This window comes from Lutra lutra, chromosome 11 (assembly GCF_902655055.1).
Source record: "Lutra lutra chromosome 11, mLutLut1.2, whole genome shotgun sequence".
Taxonomy (NCBI): Eukaryota; Metazoa; Chordata; class Mammalia; order Carnivora; family Mustelidae; genus Lutra; species Lutra lutra.
The window spans coordinates 52590087-52610258 of NC_062288.1; the positions used below are offsets into that span (position 1 = coordinate 52590087).

General features: G+C 36.5%; 1 protein-coding gene across 1 annotated transcript; it reads right to left on the reverse strand.

Annotated features, from left to right (window-relative positions):
* Nucleotides 1-15202: 15202 nt before the first annotated feature.
* Nucleotides 15203-15785, reverse strand: LOC125080785 (ATP synthase subunit d, mitochondrial-like). Its single transcript, XM_047694880.1, has one exon. The coding sequence runs from the start codon at nt 15764-15766 to the stop codon at nt 15281-15283; it is 486 nt and encodes a 161-aa protein (XP_047550836.1). The 5' UTR covers nt 15767-15785; the 3' UTR covers nt 15203-15280.
* Between the last annotated feature and the right edge of the window lie 4387 nt (nt 15786-20172).

Consider the following 20172-nt stretch of genomic DNA (forward strand, 5'->3'; position numbering starts at 1 on the left):
TGTTTGTATATGTTGTGGCTTCCATTTTGCATAGATAAGGGAAGAAGAAGTATATAAAAAAAGATGGAGAAGTAGGAGGAGAATGGCACTAATTTTTGTATGCCTCATTGTCTCTCTGTGTAGCATGTATCACAAAGAAGAAACACTGTCTATCCATATGTGTAGAGATGGGGTAGAATGCGAAGTCCATTGCTTTGGGAACTCCAAAAACTGGGTTCTGATCTCCATGTAGCCACTAATACTATATTATTGCTACCTTGCAGGATTCCTCATCTATAAAATGGATACTCTTAGCTCATCTAAGACTCTTTCTTATTTTACAAATCTTTGTTGACTGAAATGTGACAAAACCAAAAGCCTATGAATCCCAAGTGTTATCTGGTCAGTATTTTCTAATGAGTGCTTACTCTACATGTTTCTGCAGTGATCTCAGTTAGGCCTCAGTGAGCCTAAAGCTGCCCAACTATTGGTCATGGGTTTTGCGTGGCAACTCTGAATATTTGTAGATAACACAAGAATTTGGAAAGGAACAGGAGGAAGGGCCTCTGCCTGCTGTAGCTTCTTATTGACAAGAAGCAAGAGTAGGGGAGCAGCATACTAAGAGCATGAAAATGAAGTGGAAAGAGTAAGAATTCCTGAAAGGCATCAATGCAGTTGTGGCAACAAAAAAGTCTTTCCATGAAAATTATCTGAGAATAGATTAATGCTCTATAGGTATGGTTGTATAAGATTAGCTATCAGAGCTATTTAGTGTGTGTGTGTGTGTGTGTGTGTATGTGTGTGTGTGTATGTTTATGAGAGAGATCTTTTTACTTCCAAATTTCACTTATTTCTCATGCTATATTCACTAAGCTATCAACTTGGCAAATATATGGACGAGGTACAGGAAGTGATGGAGGAGATACTCTACTATCTGTCAGATACTGTGCAAGCATTATATATTTATAATTTCATTTAATGTTCACACTATTTTATAATATCTGATATGAAATTTTTAAAAGGGAGCTCATAAAGATCAATTGACCCATGTAAGATCACATAGCTGTTTAAGTGTTGGAGGCTGAATTGGAACCCAGGTCTTCTTCACACTAATACTCTTCATTTGGGCCATGCAGCCTCTATTAGCACAACAGGGCATTATCACTAACATCTACTCATTCAAGACATTGGTGTGTCTTTGATTTACTCTAGTTGCAAGCTGCAGCTGCAACTTCCTGCATTAGCTGTATTGAACCAATGTAAGAAATTGCTACAATCAGCAACTTAAGACAATTTTTCTTTATCATATCACAGTTCTGTAGCGTGAAGTCCACTAGACTTGGCTGGTAGCCTGCTTAAGGACTCACAAGGCCAAAATCAAGGTCTCCGTGGTTCTGGGATCTTCCTTGGATGCTCTGGGGGAGAATCTGTTCTTAGCCACACCTGGAATTCTGTTGGTAGAATTTAGTTAAGATCCTTGTGCTTGTATGACTCTGTCCATTATTTCTTTGCTGGCTCTTAGCCAGGGGTTATTCTCAGTTTCTTCAGGTTACCTGTGGTCCTTGGTTTGTGGGACCTACTATTTTCAAAGTGAGCAATGACACATGAGATATTTCATTTTCTCTGAATCTCTTTGACCCTCTCTTCCCCTGTATCTCCCTGACTGCCTCTTCTGCCTCTGCTAATAATGAAATAAATACATGAGTATGTATATACTGATATCAATACATTGAGCTCACACTGATAATCCAGTATAATCTCCCTGTTTTAAACTACTTAGTAACCTCTGCAAATTTCTTTTTTGTGTGTGCAAGACAACACATCCACAAGCATAGTATCTCATGATAGTCATAGTCCCAGGGATCAGGGGGTAGAATCTTCTTAGATCATAATTCCTCCTGCCACAGGTCCTGCTGCCCGTGTCCCTTGAGGACAATAAATATGGTCCAGATGGTTGCTTACATGCAGTGAGTCTGCATCCTGCATGAGAAAATCCAAGCTTGAGGAATCTACCACTTTTATAGCAAGCAACGAGACTGTTTTTTGTTTAGTAGAGAGACATTAACTCATCTTTCAAAGTTATTATCTCTCATTTGCATAAATTCAGCCCTGAGAAATTGATATTGTAAAAAGCAGCCAGGGCACCATATTCTTGGCAAGGTTGGCAAGAATTGTAGGAGGCAAAAGAGTCCCTATAGAGGACTGTCTATTTTAACAGACTCCAAAAATTCTTGAGGAACCCAGATGACAAATTAACCTTCAATCTCCAAATACATAGGTCATTCCCAATGAAATGAAAATATCTCTTTCAGATCAGACTTTCAGTTGCAGTGAAAAATATGCTCCTTGAATTTCAATTAAGAGGGAAGGGAGTAGAAATAAGGCTGGCTATCAAAATCTATGTAATTTTTGTGGGTGGGGCAGAGTCTCTGTCATGTATGTAAAAGACAGACAAGAGACAAATCAAAATCTATGAAAAAGCTCAGGATGTTAGATTTGAGAGAACTATAATGGAAACGCCTTTGAATACATTATCATAGGGGCCCAGGTTTGCTGCTTACTTCTACAGATATGTGATTTTGGACAAGTTACTTAATCTCTCTGAACCTCTGTTTCTCAGTCATTTGATGAAAATAATAATACCTGTCATAAAGATTTATTGGAGGATATTAATAGGATAACTTCTATAAAGCCAGTAGCATTATGCTTATAATATAGAAGGCTTCCCACAGATGTTTCTCTAGCAGCTCCCTCCCCAACTCTACATATATCCAAATATGAACTAGTTTGGCGTGAACCCAACTTTGTTATGATAGAATGCCATAGCTTCCATCCTGCAAAAAAATGTCTGCTAAAAACCAATAGGTAACATTTGCATGAACACCCCCATTGTGCACCAGGCTTCCTCTCAAAATTAGTTTCTAATTTAGCATGACTATATATATGATAAATGAATGTAAGTTTCCAAATTATATTGATATTTACATATACCCGTGACACCCCTAACTCAAAACACTTCACTTCTATACATGTCTGAGTTTAGAGAGTTTTCCAAGAGTTTTAAGTATCATATGCTCAGAATTTTTAACTCACCATGTAAGTGTTAGGAAGAGTGTAGCCCTAAGCTTTGGAAGATGTGGCCCTTTCTCTGAGATAAATACTCACCTGCAGGAGGCATTGGGAAAATGATGGTGGTTCCACTGCTCTGCAGCAGTTTCCGCAGACCACTTAGGCAGGGCATAAGGCCCTGTGGACCACCTACCCAACTATATTCATTTTTTTGATCTCACAGAGCCCTCAATACCATTTTGTGGTGTTTTTGCTTGGCTCTGTAATCATACTTGTGGTTAGATTTTTTTTTAAGTTCGTTTTCATGCTTTCCAGCAGAGGCTCAGATCTGCAGTGGAAAATACATTTATAAAACTGTGTTGTTGCCTGTGTAACTTGCATTTTGGGCTTGTCCCAGACCACCTGGAACACCTTCATGGGTTCCAGTTATCCAAGAGCCACATTGTGAAAATCAGTGGATGCTTCACTAGGTTACTACTGGCCATGCTTTGAGATCCCCAAGTAAAAATCAGAAGCTGTTTAAAAAAAAAAAAAATTCTCCTTTTGCTGCAAATAAAGTGTACCTTTTGTACATGTTAGTGTCTTGGTTCATATTTGAAATGTGCAGCATTAAAAAAAAGAATAAATATACTGGCCTTTAACTGGAGGCAGAGGTAAATTACAAAATGACTGTAGCATTCTGAGAATGCTGCCGCCTGTTTTTATAACCCGGGCACTGGAGTCTGCAAAGTACAGACCACACCCTCAGAGCCTACCTCAGCTTTATAGAAGGCCTAGTGTGTGGTCAGGGCCTCTAGACTCACAGTTACAAGTTCAGACCAGGGATGGGCTCAATGACACTGATGGCTTTTTACAATTAAATTGAACCCTCCTCTGGCAGAAATCCCAAGCAATCAGTCTCTCAAGACTATACCACCAGGGTAAGGCAGCTAAGCTCCACAAATTTTTTCAATGCTCAAGGATTCTGATTTTTAAATAAATATTAATGCTCCAATTTCTATGCTATGGAAAGAATAAGGAAAAGGCTTAGGAATCCAGCCCACAAATTTCATGGTTAGAGAGAACTAACTACCTGACCGGCAGATAGAGAAAGCCAAAGGCACACCAAACCACACAACAAAAACTCAGTTTGCCAGAACTGTGGCTGAGTTGAAGTGGATTTGGCCCTAAGTATCTTAATTCCAGGCACCCGGTGGTCTGAGACAGAAAAGGCAAAAGTAAGCAAACTAATTGGTAAGAGGATAATCTTTTCCCTTCCTCGTCCCTTTTTTGTAACAATTTCTGTCTCAGATGTGCCTCCGATTTCCCCACACAGCAGTGGAAGGAAAAGAGGATAGCAGGTGACAGTGTGGCTCTGGGGTGTTGCTCTAGGACCAGAGGCAGGATTTGTTTTGCAAAAAGTGTTCTAAAGTTTCAGATGTTCTCCAACCACATGAGGAGAGACCTTGTCTTTCTAAAACGAGAGAGCTGGGGCACCGGGTTGGCTCAGTGTGTTAAGGATTGGACTCTGATTTCCGTTCAGATCTTGATCTCAGGGTTGGGGGTTAAAGCCCAGCATTGGGCTCCACGCTGGATGTGGTGCGTCCTTAAAAAAAAAAAAAAAAGATTAAAACGAGAGGGCTGATCTCCTTCCGCTTTCCTGCTTTTTAAAGCAAAATTATGAACTTGTAATAACAAGTCTTTAAGCTTGCATAAACTGGCAACTTCTAGACAATAAATCTGAGGTACGGACTGCATCAGAACTTGTCTGCTTACCCATTGAAAGTGTTGAACTTGACTCCATTTTTCTTTATCTGCTTTCTTTTTGGAAAGGAGAAACAAAAGAACACAGATATGAAATCAGATGCCAGCTACCCATTGTACTTATGTATTATTGCCTTTATTTAAAAATAAAGTTTGATCTTTTTTTAACCTTAGATTTATTTCTTCTTTAGATAATTGTTTCTGAGACAAAAGTGCTCCCTCTAGCCACCAGCTTAAATAACACACATCCTGTGAACCAGAAAGAAATTTTCCTTAAGCGTGGACTTATGTTTATATAGCAATAAAACTGTATTCTGAAATATCAATGACAAGACTTCTGCAGAGCTATTAAACTTCCAATTTATTGGACTGGATTTTTTTTTACTGTGTTTTTTGTATTACTGTCGGGAAGATATTTCTGTAGAAGACAAATAATGGGGGATAGCCAGTGGTAGTAGGAATTATCTTTCAAAGCAATAAACTGGAAATGTGTTATAGTATTTAAGGTAATGCTACTCTTTTTTTGTTGTTGTTCTTTTCTGTTTGTTTTGTTTTAATTTAATTTTATTTCTTTTCAATGTTCCAAGATTCATTGTTTATGCACCACACCCACTGCTCCATGCAATACGTGCCCTCCTTAATACCCATCACCAGGCTCACCCAGCCCCCCACCCCCCTCCCCTTCAACACCCTCAGTTTGTTTCTGAGACTCCGCTACTCCTTACGCTCTTTACAAGTATTGAGGGGCAACTCAAGATCCAAAACAGTTAGTTGCATCTTAAGGTCAAATTATGTGAGAACCCATAAAACTTGCTGTAGAACGTGAAGTCCTTTATGTTTGTCTAAAAGACAAAGTTAGAAAATATTTAGACATCATGTTTCTATTTTGAACCTACTTGTGCTGCTGTTTTACCAAGAGCTATACTTTCCTCCTATAGCTGTGCCTGTATATTTATGCCTTTAGTATGCACGCCTTTAAGTGTTAAAAGAAGACCAAAGATACAAGCAATCCAAATCTAAATGATTTCAAATAATGTTTTAACTGTGTCAAATCAGTAAGTTTAAAAAAGTTTCCTGTCAAGCAGGCACCCCCCAAGCAAACCAGTAGCCCCGTTCCACACAATGTAGTGATGGCTATCTCCTCATTACCTCTGCTGGGCGGTCTTCTGAGAAGTGGGTAGAGAAAGCAGGACTAAAGTAGAAACTTGAAAGGAATGGTACACAGAATAAACTAAAATTATGATAGGATGCTCCATAATAAAAAATTATGGCAGAGATAAAAGTTAATTTTTAAAGTTATTAAAATGAAGAAAAGGAGTTATCTTGAGTTAAATTTATTATAACAATTACCAGCATCTGATAGCAATTGAAGGCTTGGTAGTAAAACTTGTTTTGCTTTGGTTTGGGGTAGGGAAGAAGTGAAAGGATACATGCATAGCTCAAACTTTCAGTTGTTCTGGGAGGATTCAAAGAGCACCCAGAAACCCTAGTTCTCAAGTCTCCTGCTGGAGCTGCCTAGAACTTGGCCCTTGTTCACCCAGAGCTCCTTAGTGCTTTACCATTTTTATTTTGTGTGCACATACCTTGCATGTGGGAATGATTATGGCATTCCCTGAAGCACAGTGGTTTTGAGATGATATACGTTTCCCCCTCCCACCTCCCTGAGAAAAGATATCTATTTCTGTATTGTGTCTTTATGAATGGCAATATACCACTTCTTGGCATGATGTCCAACATTTTGTGGATACTGTAGATTCCAAAGGCCAATTGGACATTACCTGTGTGCTTTTGTGAAGCTAGCTGTATTTATTAGAACATTATGGGCTTCAAGCCACTTGTAAGCCTTCACTTTGATAATAAATATGTATTACAATTTTTAGCAAAAATTCAGAGATTGTTTAAATCTCATTAACTTTTAATGTGAAAAGCAGGAAGTACCACTGCTTCCTTCTGGTCCTCTCCTACTGAATCCTGTCTATTGGATGCTGATCCCACACACTGACCAACATGCATCATGCATCAATTTTATCTGTAGATTCTTATGTTTTCCACAGATAAGTATAAAGAATAGAAAAAGAGCTAAAGTACTGGAAGGAAATTTTTAAATTTAATTGTGATATATTTTTAAAGAACATATTTCTACTTAAAAAAAAAATCTCTGGGTGGGGTAAGTTTCAGTCCCCCTCCCAAAAAAAAAGAACCTGTTTGTTTTCCAGTTTTCCCCTCCAAACTGCTTCTATATATAGCATTGGTGACAGACTGGGTCTCAATGGTTCCTATGTTAGTGAGCAAATGAGCAAACAGATTTAAGTGCAACAAAAATGGCTAGTAGCCTCATAGTTCCTGACTAAAACTTGGAAGTCTTAAGTGTTAAGAGATTTTTCATGTTTTACAATATAATTTGACCTATAATCTTCCTCTAGCATGACTGCTTACTAGTTTCTATATTGCTTATTAAAAACTTTATTGTTGGGCGCCTGGGTGGCTCAGTTGGTTGGGTGGCTCAGTTGGTTGGGCGACTGCCTTTGGCTCAGGTCATGATCCTGGAGGCACAGGATCGAGTCCCACATCGGGCTCCCCGTTTAGCGGGAAGTCTGCTTCTCCCTCTGACCTCTCTCCTCTCATGCTCTCCCTCTTTCATTCTCTCTCTCTCAAATAAACAAAATATTAAAAAAAAAACCTTTATTGTTTATTAAACTAATAATTGTTAAGTACCTACTGTGTGCTAGAAATTGTTTTAGGGGCTACAATACAGCCATGTCTAGCTTGTTGAGATTTTAATTTTAATGCTTGAGATGATTAAATTACAGAAATTACTTTTTTTTTCCAGTAGAGATAAATTCCATTAAGTAGAGAGAGGAACAGGATGGTTGAAAGGATAAAGAACACAGATTTAGTTCAATCAGGGGGTCTAGAGAAAAGTTCTTGGGGAAATGACTTTTGTGTGGAACATTCTTGCCAAATTTCTGATCGAGTATTAAAGTATTTTATTATACATGATTTGTGCTTACTCTCTGAATTCTGTTGGTGGGGAAACTATTTTTATTTTAGTTCATTGTCAGTAGTAGGCACATACAATTACAGAAAATGTTCTGTTATAGAAAGGACAACCTATTTGTGCATATTTTTCTGCATCTGAAAAACAGGATAATTCTAACTTATTTAAATTCACAGCCCCTAGGGACTGAAACTGGCTCAGAACCAAAGGGTTCTGCTTCTTGTCGAGAGCCAGGACAATTATTCATAAAATATCAGAGTGTTTAATTTCTTAATTTGTCAATGTATAACAGATTTTTGGAGAAGAAAAATCATAATTCTTAATCTTTTGGGGTGACCCCTTTGGGATCCAGAGGAGCTGCACATTCGTGACGCAGAGCAATAGCAAACCATATCTCCACTCACACAGCTCTTTGAGAGGTACAATTATGTTTATACCAGGAAACACCAGATTTCTTCAGGATCTTCTCAAATTGGTGAGAACATCTCTCCTTCACTTAGCTAATTTTGAATTCTCAGCTTTAAAGAAAGTTCTTATGTTCTAATTTGTATTTGAAATCACTTTAAAATAACTGTATATTTGACATAGAAGACACTTAATGTGGAATTCTCTCTTACTTTTCATCCAGTGAAGCCCAATGTAATACATTTTTAAATATGACAGAAAAAATTTCAAATGGTTAGGGTTTTGACTTTCCATTCATTAATAAGCAGCCAAAAATACTTAAAAATTTTTTTTAAACTAATTGTTTTACTTGAATGTGGTTGACACACAGTGCTGTATCAGGTCCAGTCAAGCATACTTTACTTTGAACACACATGTCAAAGTAAGCTGAATATGTACTTTTAGAACTTGGAAACAATTAAATATATATTCAAATGGTGACCTGCAGCAAGGAAAACTAGACTTAGAATGTTTGAAAATTACTTTATCCCTCTTTAGGGTTTAATTCATTTTGTATTTTATGAATCACTAGTTGTGACAACACAGATGTTTTTATTCATATGATTTAAAGATTATTTTCTACTTATATGTCTAATAGTTCCAAAAATTAAACTTAAGCAAATTCTATCATAGCGTGGCTAGAAAGCTATCAATTAATTAAATAAAATCACATATTTTCACAGTTATTTTCAGGAAAGTTTACAAACTCAATGCAAAGCTAATTTATTTTTATTAGTATTATTGTCATTATCATTGTTAGAAGCAGGATCTACCAATGTGGAAACTTTGGCCACGTGTGAAATTTTTCTACTCTAAAACAGAAACCGCACCATTTTGCCTAAAGTAGAAAAATACCAAGCATTATCCTTTGCTGCATGGAAGAGGTAACCTGGGGGCAATATAATTTTATAAATTCAGGTGTGCAGCGTTGGTAGTCATAGGGATATGTGGTGCCAGAATGCAGAAGACAAAGCCAGGATGGTAACACTTGCACATTTCCTTTCCTGATTAGAACAAGCAACAAAATACTTAAATTGTTCTGGGAGGATTCAAAGAGTACTCAGAAACCCTAGTTCTCAAGTCTCCTGCTGGAGTTGCCTAGAACTTGGCCTTTGTTCACCCAGAGCTCCTTCATGATACATGAATGAACATCAGAATGTATGTGTGGTGTTGTGCATCGAGACAGTGCTCTGTTGTAAGTGGTTACTTTACAATGGGAGCACTAGAATGGAAACAGAAACCCAGAACATGGGGCATATGATGAGTCCACTTTCCAACACATTTTTTAAAAATATTTTATTTATTAATTTGACAGAGAGACACAGCGAGAGAAGGAACATAAGCAGGGGGAGTGGAGATGGAGAAGCAGGCTTCCGCCAAGCAGGGAGCCCAATGTGGGGCTTGATCCCAGGACCCTGGGATCATGACTTTAGCCAAAGGCAGACACTTAATGACTGAGCCACCCAGACGACCCTTTCCAACACATTTTAATGGGATTGGACTTAGTGATTGCAGTAAAAAAAAAAAGTTTAAAATTAATTATAACAAGTTCTAGTGGACATTTAGTTTAGACTGTGTAGGATGCTTTATGATAGAGGTGGTATCTTCCAAGTTTAATGTCTCAATCTCCCTTATTAACAGTTGCCAGGTCTGTCTTGGTCAATGATCAGACCCATCAATGGCATATCTCAGAAAGCTCTAGCAAATATTTATTTCTAGAAAGAGAGAGTCCACAGATGGGGAGAGACACTATTAGCTGGGCTGAGGCCTACAAGACCATGATAGTAAAATGGAGGTAGACGTCATGGAGAGTACATGATGCAAGGAAATGCAAATCTCAAAATCACCAATCACCAATCACCAATCAAATCAAATATACACCAATCAAATATACATTTAACTGCGATGCCATCAACTTAGAAGGGAAAGGCTTGCTTCTTGATGGCAGCAGCCTGTGACAGAGTTTATAAGGAAAATAGAAAAGCCCCCAAATTGTTCTCAGCCAGGGTAAGTTGTGGAAATCTGATAAGAAATGATTACAGAGAGGAACTCTTTTTTTAAGAAAATGGACCATTTTGTAACAACAGAAGAGAGATCTCTTCAATTGTAAAGTTTGGACAAATATCCTAGTCTACCCTCTATCTGTATGGAAACCATTCAACAACAGTTCTGGGAAATCTAATTTATTAAAAAAAAAAAAAAGTAAGAGTAAAGAGTACATTTAGCATCCTACTAAGATACTATATAAGAAAAGAAGAAAATAACATAAAGTTCCTATAGGTAACCAAAATTCATCTGAAATATGTGCCATTAAATAGATGAAAATCAAAAGCCAACATTCCATTTGGAGTTTAATCAGAGAATCAGAGCTACCATGAGTAACATAGAATAAGGGCTTGGGGCACCTGGGTGGCTCAGTGGATTAAAGCCTCTGCCTTTGGCTCAGGTCATGATCTCAGGGTCCTGGGATCGTGCCCCGCATCGGGCACTCAGCTCAACAGGGAGCCTGCTTCCCCCCACCCCGCCTGCTTCTCTGCCTACTTGTGATCTCTGTTAAATAAATAAATAAAATCTTAAAAAAAAAAAAAAAGAATAAGGGCTTTCTTTTAAGGGTTAGACCTTATGCAGTTTTGGAAATTGCCTCTGTAACTAGTGTTGATCCTGAAGTCTGTTTAAGTCAGCCAAAATGGCAGTTTAGGAGGAGACCAGGATGTGGAGGAGAGTGACAGTTTTCAACATGCATCTGTCTTTGACTATCTCAATCTTTGCATGTGGTCGTTCTTACTGCTTCATTTATTCATCAATGACATGAGAATCTTCTTTCCTAAATCAGATAATAATTTTTGAATACTAGAATATCATTTCCCCATTTTCTTGTGCTATTTACAATGTAAAAGCTATAGGCACAACACAATTTTAAATTTAGTTTGTGTTATTAACATTACTCCATTGCTTTTTAAGTTCAAACAGTCAGCAAAACAATAAATAAAGTGCTGATTTCAGCATTTGCCCATTTCTGTGTTGTAGATGCTCTCTCCATGGTCAGTTTCAGGGTACCAACATGCCATCACTGAACAGAAAACTGGAAAGAGATAGAACACATCATTATATAGTATTTCCACCATGCACATAAATGACATAAATAACCTCAAAAGCATAGATAATAGTAATATGCAGTAAAGTAATTAGGAAGATAGAGATTGGAATATTTATTATTTTGTGGTTAATGTTGTATATATAATTATAAGTTTAATAATTTAAAGAATACTTGCATTTAACAACTGGCTCATAAAATTCCTGGAAATTAGTAATCAGCTCCTATTAGCCAGTATGAGCCACCTCCGATAAATTGTACACATAACATTTGTGTACTTCATTCTGTTTAAATTAAACCTCAAAAAGTTACTAGTAAAATGAAACTTACTAATAAGTCAATTTGCTTTTAAGAATCTGATGGGTTAGCAATTTTGAAATTAATATATATTCTGGGCTTGAGGAAAATATTTAAATATATTGATGATAATGGGAAGCAGTTTCTCACTCTTGAGGAAGGAAGTTAAAAACATCAAAACAGGAGAAACTAGACTACATCTTGTGCTATTGGATTGGAGCAGGACATATTTGTTTAGATAGATACACAAATAAATATACATATGTTTATATGTTCAAGTATATATTTATATGTATAAAGATACAGATAAACATGTCTGTGTATCACATATTTCTATGTACATATGTGTGTGCATATGTATACATATGGCTAATTATACATTACATTTATCTCAGTTGGGACAGCCTAGAATCAAGGATATGCCAATCTGAGGACCTCTATTGTCCATGAGTACTTGTTTCTAAATACCATTCATCAGTAAAAAGAATCAGGACTTCTTGGGGAAATGTCTGATTCTAGGAGTGGGGAAAGAAAAGAGTAAGATGAACCTAAGGAAACATTTTGCATCACAAATTAAGGAAATGCACAAAGAATCAAGAGCACATATTAAAAAGATACAGGAGCTAAATAAGGATAATGGATTGTAACCCACTGAATATAATTTGAATCTATAATTGTATTCTGATAATAAATGAATACAGGAGAAAGGAAAGTTTGTCCAAACTATAGAATACTATGTAACTAATATAAAAGGAATAATGGATTTAGAAACTTAAAGATGGATGATAAAAAGTCAATTAAAATTTGATAATGAATAGGAAATTTATAAATTCTCAAGATCTGTTACCCAAGTTACTTTTTAATTAAATAAAAATCAGTATCTTTATAGTGGGGAGGTATGGTAAACTTTACCTTAATCAAGTAATCGATGTTAATCTCACCAAAATAAGAAAGAAAATAATAGTATGTGCATTCTAATTTGATAAACTGAGAAGTAACACCATTTTATCAATGGTATGCCTGCCAAAAATTCATAGTATGAATCTATTCATCAGGAAATATTAGAACCAGTATATGGAATTTCTCAAAACAATGAGCTGGGATCTAAAAAAGATGGGATTTCAAAAAACCAGTGCCTGTCTTTGTCAAAATTGCCAAGGTCAGGAAAAAAAAAGGATTTCAGAATAACTTTTCCTGATTAAAGGAGATTAAAAAGACACAGCATGACTAAGTTGCAGTCATCCCAGGAATGCAAGGATGTTGCAATATTCAGAATTCAATCAATGTGTCTCATCAAATCAATACACTAAAAAGGAAGACCCATATCATTAACAAGTGCAGGGAAAATAATTTTGAGGATTCAATATCCATTAGTAGTGAAAATTCTCAGCTAACTGAAGGGATTTTATTCAACTTGATAAAGAGAATTAAAAAAAAACAACTCATAGTTAATATGTACTTAATGATGAAAGATAATGCTTTCCTTCTAAGATCAAGAACAAGGAAAGGTGTTTGATATTGTCATCTAATCATCATTATATGGGGGATTTCTGCCAGTGCAATAAGGAAAGAAAAATAAATAAGAAAAAGAAAAATAGGGGTGCTTGGGTGGCCCAGATAGTTAAGCATCTGCCTTTGGCTTAGGTCATGATCCCCAGGTCCTGGGATCGAGCTCCATGTTGGGCTCCCAGCTCAGTGGAGAGTCTGCTCCTCCCTCTCCCTATGCTTCTCCCTCCTGCTGTGCTCTCTTTGTCTCTCTCTCAAATGAATAAATAAAATCTTTAAAAAAAAAGAAGCATACAAACTGGAAAGGAAGGAAGAAATTAAAATGTATCTTTCACAGATAACAAAATTGTCTATGTAGAAATTCAAACCATCTAAAAAGAGCTCCCAGAACTAACAACTGAATTTGTCAAGGTAAAAAGATACAGTCAGTGTAACAAAATCAATTGTATGCATATATACTACAAATGAAAATTTGGAACTTTCTATAAAGAGAAACAATACCATTATAATACCATGAAACATGAAATGCTGGTGGATAAGTATACCAAAATATGTTCAGTGTTTACATATTACAAACCACAAAAGAACCTCTAAGCAAAGAGAATATATATCATGTTCATAGATTGTCAAATAAGCACATGAAAGATGCTCAAAACCATTAGTCAACAAGGAAATGAAAATTAAGGCCATGATGCGATACCACTATACATCTTCTACAATGGTTATAATTTTAACAACAGTACAAAATGCAGGCAAGGTTGTGGTGCCACTGCAGTGCTCACACATTACTTGTGGGAACGCAAAAAAACCAAGTACTTTGGAGGAACCTTTGACAGTTTCATATGAAGATAAACATATACTGACCACATGATCCACAAATCTCATGCCTGAATGTTTAGAAAAGAGAAATGAAAACACATACTCACCTAAAGTATTATTCATAATAACCACAAATTAGAAACAAACCAAATGTCCTCAATTTGGTGAATGAGAAAACCAACTGAGGCATATCTATACAGCAGAATACTACTCTGAGGGGAAAAAAAAAAAAGGAATGAAATATTGATGCTTTACAACAATATGGAAGAATCTCAAATGCCCTGAACTAAGTTAAAGAAGTCAGGCACAAAATATTACATAATGCATGGTTCAATTGATTTGAAATTTGAGAAATGACAAAATCATAGAGATAGGAATCAAATCAGTGATAATGAGGGGCTGGAGTTGGGGAAGAAAATGTATACAAAATGGTGTGAAGAAGCATATTGGTATGCTGGAAATATATGTCTTAATTTTTGTGCTTGCTAAGCAACTGTGTATATTTGTCAAAATTCATAAAACTGGACATCTGAAATGGGTGAGCTTTATATCAATAAACTTTAAAATAAAAGATGTGACAGTTAAAGACAAGGGATGATAAATTTGTTATTGAATTCTAGACATGGGAAAAATGAGGTATGAAAGACATTATCAGGACAATTGACAAAATTTGAATATGCTCTACTCATTAGATAAGGTTATCATAATTATATTAAAGCTCCTGATGTTAATTGTATTACTATGGTCATGTAAGAAAATGGCCTTGTTCTCAGGAATCATGTAGTCAAGTATTTGTTGTTAAAGGGATGTGGTGTCTCTAACCATATACATTAGTATATAGAGATATGTGTATATATCCATAAATGTGTGTCCCTATACATGTATACATGCATATGTGTACAGACACACACACACACACACACACACACAACTTAGAGAGTGAAGAGGAGAGGAAAAGTGAAGGAGGAGATGAATAGTAAAGGCAATTGGGGTAAAATGTAAACAATGAGTTGGGTAAAAGGCATACTGGACTTTCTTATGTCATTCTTGCAACTTTTAGGTATGTTTCAAATACAAAGATACGCTTTAAAAAAAAGGAATTAAATGCATAATATTTTAGAGAAAGAACTAAAACTAACATTATTCATAGACTACTTGATATTTTTTACATCAAATTCCAAAGTTATCTACAGAAAAGTATACGTATTAGTAAATTAATTTATCAAGTTTAAGGTATATAATTATAATACTCCTTTTTTTTTTCCATATCCATTATTTTTAATGTCCAGCGTTTATAATACGAGGGCCAGAGCGCTCTCCCCACCTCAAGTTTATAAGTTTTTGATTGGCTTGTGAGGCCAGTAGGGATACTTCTTCTTGTCTAATTTGGTTTCTGGGAAGGCTTCATTCAGGTCCTCAATGGTCATCTGATCAAACGGAATTATGTTCCTTAGCTTCTCCAGCTGTTTTTCGTATTCCACAATCCTGGCCTTTGAGAGAGACAAAAACTCAGCACAACTTTTCACATCTTCTTTTTCTTCAGCGTCCACCTGAACAGTGTATTTATCCTCTGGCACAGGAATCTTCAGGGCATTGAACTTCTTCTCAAAGTCATCTACCAAGCCAGCCTTCGCCACATTGGCCTTATAGTAAGCCCAGTCGATAGCAGGGGGTTTCTCAGGGAGAGTAGCCAACTTGGAGGTAAGCGTCTCATTCCAAGATTTCAGGGAGTTAGCAATGGCCTTCTGGTTTCGGGGTATGATCTCCCCAAAAGCTACCCAATCAATGGTTTTTAGAGCAAGTTTTCGCCCAGCCATCTTGAGATCCTTCACCAACCCCGGCCAAAAATTCAAAAATTTAAAATGATGCAATGTAAAAATGAACTAAAAAGCACCCAATACCTTGGAATATATCTCAAGAAATATGTGCTAGGTCTACACTGTAGACTCTAAATAAAATATTATTGAGGCAAGTTAAAGAATACAAAGACAAATGGAGAGATATAACATAATCATGGGTTAGAAGACTTAGTATTATAAAGATTTGCCCTCAAATCCATCCATAAATTCATAAATTCATAAATCCATAAATTCAAAGGTATCCCATACAATGTCAGTAAGATTTTCTTTCTTTTTTTTTTTTAAGGTTTTATTTATTTATTTAACAGAGAGAGAAATCACAAGTAGGCTGAGAGGTAGGCAGAGAGGGAGGGAGAAGCAGGCTCCCTGCTGAGCAGAGAGCCTGATGCAGGGCTCGATCCCAAGACCCTCAGATCATGACCTGAGCCTGAGGCAGAGGTTTAACCCACTGAGCCACCCAGGTGCCTCTTCTTTTGATGGGTGGATAGAGAGAGAGATTTTCCAAAATGTATATAGAAATTTAAAAACTAAGACATATAAGATAATTATGTACAAGAAAACAAGTGGAAAACTTTAACATTTATAATAAGATTTATTTTAAGTCTAATCATGGCAATATTCAACTGGAAAAGGATACACAAATAGATGATTATCCCAAAACAGAGAGTCCATGTACAGAATCATATATGCATGAATATTTGATTTCGGAAAATGGGTAAATAATTGTACTATAGTCACACAGTGGACTACTATGTAGCAATAAGAATGAATCATCCAAAGTACCTGGAAGAGGGGCGCCTGGGTGGCTCAGTGGGTTAAAGCCTCTGCCTTCGTTTCAGGTCCTGATCTCAGGGTCCTGGGATTGAGCCCCGCATCGGGCTCTCTGCTCAGCGGGAAGCCTGCTTCCTCCTCTCTCTCTGCCTGCCTCTCTGACTACCTGTGATCTCTGTCTGTCAAATAAATAAATAAAATCTTAAAAAAAAAAATAAAGTACCTGGAAGATATGTGGAATCTCACAAGCAAGGAGAGCAAATGAAGTAACAGCATAAAAAGTGAGACATGGAAGACTATATGCCATATGATTCCATTAACAAAAAGTAAAACATTTCTTAATGCACAACTATTCTATGCTGATAGAACTGTGGAAAGTGGGTACTCTGGGGAGTGTGCTGTGACAGAAAGGGGACACAAGGGCTTTGGGATCCTGGAAATGTTTATTAGCCTCGATGTTGGTTATATGGGTGTGTGATTAAAATGTATCAAACAATATACTTGTGATAAATGCATTTATCTGCATTATCTGCCATAGTTCAATAAATTTTAAGTTAAAAAATAAACTTTGGAGAAAAATGAGAAAGTTAGAGTAAGACTTAGAATTAAATAAGGTTCTTCTTCCTTAGACTGGGAGAGAATATGTGGTTGGTAGAGGGAAGAGAGGTAAGGAGCTACAATTTGTCGGTCTTTATGCATTTCTCTTTGTTTATCCCATACAGGGTAAAGTAACCTAAAATTTAAGAGTGTTTGAGTGCCTTTACTTACAGGGAAAGGTGGTCAGAATTCACTGCACAAACGTTTTCAAGGGATGCCTTTGATATTCTCTGTTGTAACATACAGGATAAACCCTAGTGAAGCACTTTGAAGGCTACTAAAAGTTGGGCTCACTGCTGGAACACTTAACTTCTGTGACCTTTACTGAAGGCATGCCAGGAACTCTACAGAGCACTGTGTTGTTTCCTGAAAGAAGCTGTCACATGGGATTAGAAATTCTTTGACTTTGCCCATAGGTTCTGTTGTGACTTGATTAAACTAGAGAATTTTCTAAAATAGAAATTCTTACTTTTTCATGCTGATGAACTTGTGTAAAAACTAAAAATCAAAATATTAAGAGGTCTGTTTTCTAATTTATTTTTTTTCACAAAACAGAGAAGTTCAGTTATATGAAATTCTTGATATTAGTTGCCCATTTAACCTATTAGCAATTTAAGTAAATTCCCAATGTACCAAGCTATCTATTAACACCTCAAGGCATTTTCTATACTTAATGTATTTTTAAATATTGGATTAACTTGTTTAGATGAAAATATGTTTTAACACTGAGTGATATAATTGTTTTATTGTTTTTAGTTTCCTTTTCTTAATTTTTTTATATTATGTTAGTCACTATACAGTACATCATGAGTTTTGATGTAGTGTTCCATGATTCATTGTATGTGTATAACACCCAGTGATCCATGCAATATGTGCCCTCCTTAATACCCAATCAAAGCAACAGGATGAGGGTGAGATTTTTAAAAGGTGGTAAGGAATCATACCAGAGGTTAAATTGGATGGCTAGCAAGAGGCTGACTGCAAACCGAGCATTGTAAGATGTCCCAAAGGAAGTTGAGTGACATGTAAGGTTACTGTCACCATATACCAGTATGTTCTTGACATGAACAGATCATCTCTTATAAGATATGCAGTGTTTCTTGACGGTGAAGGGCAGGGAATAAAACAGAAAGAGACAAAGATAAATATGAAGCCCTTTCTTGCTTCAAGAGCTCTCTGTATTGTGCTGGAAACAATGTTTAACAATTATTTAAAATACCTTGTAATGATTATTATAACAAGACAGAAAAGACCACAATAATATTTGAAGGGGGTCTTTCATAGATACTTTTCAGCATTGCAGTTAGAAGAGTGGGAAAATCCTGGAAGATAAATTCACTTATACAAAGAAGCAGAGTATGGGAAAACTTGCTTGGAATTAGTTTTCCGTAGCTGGAGTTCATGATGTATATAGTGGAAAACCAAGGCTGGAAATCCAGATGAGGTCTCTTGCATGAAGGACTTTGTCTGATATTCTAAAAAAGTACATCTTAAATCTATGTATATATAGATGCGGCAGTTCCTATTTACACACAATGTATGAACAGAAACTTAAAAGAGGCACAGTTTTGTTTATGCAGCAGCAACTTATCTTGTAGCAACCTTTTTTGTTTTTTCAAAGATTTGTTGCTTTAGGGGCACCTGGGTGGCTCAGTGGGTTAAAGCCTCTGCCTTCAGCTCAGGTCATGACCTCAGGGTCCTGGGATCGAGCCCCATATTGGGCTTTCTGCTCTGCGGGGATCCTGCTTCCCCCTCCTCTCTGCCTGCTTCTCTGCCTACTTGTGATCTCTGTCTGTCAAATAAATAAATAAAATCTTAAAAAAAAAAAAAGATTTGTTGATTTATTTTAGAGCGGGAGAAAGAGAATGGGGGGAGGGGTAGAGGGAGAGGGAGATACTCTCAAACCGACTCCCCTCTGAATGTGGAGCCCAGTGCAGGCTTCATCTCAGGACCCAGAGATCATAACCTGAGCTGAAACATAGAGTTGGACACTCTGCCTCCCATCCACCCCTCTTGTACCAACCTTTAACAAAATTGTCACTGTTATATGGATAAATATGGATGCTACTTCACCAAGAGATTTTGAGGCTGCATTGAAAAATATACTACATGTTTACTGAATTCGGATTAAAAATGATGGTTGTATTTCTTAGATTTCATGTATGAAATAAAAGGAAAGGTAAATTGCATTCATCTATTTATTTTTAAAGCAAGGCAATGATCTTAAATCGTTTTGTTGATGTCCTTATTAAAATTGGATGTATTAAAAATCATAGTAATTCTAATACATGTATTTAAATGAGTGCACAGCAATTACTGGAGTTTTCTTCTAAAAATATCAACTAATAGGAGCACAGGTGCCTAAAACTTTTGTCCTTCAAATGTCTCTTAATGGACATAAAGGGGAGAAAAATTAGTTTAATGTGAACAGAGATGCCTTTGGCCTCTCCTGGAAATAAATCACACTAAATGCAAGTGAATTTTCTTAGATACATCTTATGTATGCTCTTATTATTTATCAGACAGTTAACATCAGGCAATTTCTGAATAATAAAATAATTCTCAAAGTAAGTCAGAGGAATTTCTTTCACTTGATTATTAGTTATGGAAACTAACCTCAACTCTTTGGACTCACTGCTGCCTTGCTCAGATTGAGAAGTACAAAGTGAAGACCCTGCTGTGTGGGTAAACTGATGACTCCCTTTTAATATCAGGTCGAGCCAGGAACTCAGACTCTGCCAAGCTGACTCCATAGGGAGTCCCACTTCAACCCACTCACATTTCCTAATAACAGCGCTCTTTTTCAACAGTGCTGAAATAAACTGAGCTCCTCTTTGGCATTTTGATTTGTAAATGAAGGTAGCATGTAAAATAATGAATTGCAGTGATTTCTAGGATGAAGTTTTAAAGCAGCCAAGTTAAAAGGACACCTATATTAGAACAATGGCAGGCAATTGTATCCTAGTGAGAATGAGAAAAGATATATTTTCAGGATA

Excerpts from the sequence above, each read along its gene's own strand:
- LOC125080785 (XM_047694880.1), bottom strand. The coding sequence starts at position 15,766 with ATGGCTGGGCGAAAACTTGCTCTAAAAACCATTGATTGGGTAGCTTTT.